Source organism: Sinocyclocheilus grahami, unplaced genomic scaffold, assembly GCF_001515645.1.
Source record: "Sinocyclocheilus grahami isolate Dianchi unplaced genomic scaffold, SAMN03320097.WGS_v1.1 scaffold93.1, whole genome shotgun sequence".
Taxonomy (NCBI): domain Eukaryota; kingdom Metazoa; phylum Chordata; class Actinopteri; order Cypriniformes; family Cyprinidae; genus Sinocyclocheilus; species Sinocyclocheilus grahami.
Window position 1 is genome coordinate 720,861 of NW_015505272.1, and position 1,399 is coordinate 722,259.

General features: G+C 33.6%; 1 protein-coding gene across 1 annotated transcript in view; it reads left to right on the forward strand.

Annotated features, from left to right (window-relative positions):
- LOC107587537 (endoplasmic reticulum aminopeptidase 2-like) overlaps window positions 1–1,399 on the forward strand; it is a 7,884-nt gene that overhangs the window by 2,929 nt on the left and 3,556 nt on the right. Inside the window, exons 4-7 of the mRNA XM_016275352.1 lie at window positions 246–380; window positions 524–644; window positions 746–900; window positions 1,054–1,167. Of these exons, the coding sequence (XP_016130838.1) occupies window positions 246–380; window positions 524–644; window positions 746–900; window positions 1,054–1,167 (525 nt within the window). The remainder of the gene's footprint in view (window positions 1–245; window positions 381–523; window positions 645–745; window positions 901–1,053; window positions 1,168–1,399) is intronic.

Consider the following 1,399-nt stretch of genomic DNA (forward strand, 5'->3'; position numbering starts at 1 on the left):
TCCATATATATATATATATATATATATATATATATATATATATATATATATATATATGTATATTATCGATGTGTTGACCCATTTGTAGAATCAAATTTACTTCAAAATTAATAATAGGCCTAATAATAATAGTTAATTATAATGGTATATGATTGTTTTTATATGAAATTATTTTGAGAAATTATTTATCAAATACATAAAATGGGGTCTATCATTTTAACATTTTGAAAATATTTATTTTATAGGAACAAACTGTGGAAATCGGCAATGGTCTGTTTGAGGACCACTTTGAAGTGAGTGTGAAGATGAGTTCGTACCTGCTGGCCTTCATTGTCTGTGACTTCAGATCTGTCAGTGGGATGACTGCAACCGGAATTAATGTAAGTAACTAGAGCTTAGAAAGGGTTAAACAACATGAAGCAGAAACATGTGAACACAACAGCTTTTTCTGCTTGTATGAAGTTTTCATCACAGGCTCTCGGGTGAGAAATGCATTTTGAATGAGTTTTTTCTTCTCCCAAAGATTTCTATTTATGCAGTTCCAGAGAAATGGCATCAGACACACTATGCTCTTGAGGCTGCTTTGAGGCTTTTGGAGTTTTATGAACAATATTTCAACATACTTTATCCACTGCCAAAAATGGGTGAGTATTTCTCTTACCTTTCCTTCCGATGTTTCAATGCATAAGTTATATGATGTGCCTTTGGATATTTTTACTTTTGTTTATTTTATGATGTGTGCCAGACCTGATAGCGATTCCAGATTTCCAGTCAGGAGCTATGGAGAACTGGGGTTTGACTACTTATAGGGAGACATCTCTTCTGTACGACCCTGACATCTCATCAGCCTCTGATAAGCTCTGGGTTACACTGGTGATAGGACACGAGCTGGCCCATCAGGTTATATATAAAATACATTCTCAATCTCATCTGGTATTAGCTAAGCCAATGAATTACAGGAGTAAAGTACTATTAAATGTAAGCGAGTAATTGTAAGTTAAATGTAAGCATCTTTACTACTGTTTGTTTTTCTTTCTTTCTTTTTTTCCCCAGTGGTTTGGTAACCTGGTGACCATGGAGTGGTGGAATGACATATGGCTGAATGAAGGCTTTGCCCGATATATGGAATTTGTCTCACTTGAAGCAGTATATCCAGAGCTTAAATTTGTATGTTCAAGCTTCAGATATTTCTGTTTATATAATGAAAGTTGTAATGTACAGCCAGGCGATCATTATCGTAAACCCTGAAGGGTGATCAAGACCCACGTGTATTACCGTGAAGGGGTTTATTTTGGGACAAAGACTGCCTGAGTGTACATTAGCTATATACAGTATATATATATATATATATATATATATATATATATATATATATATATATATATATATGTGTATATAG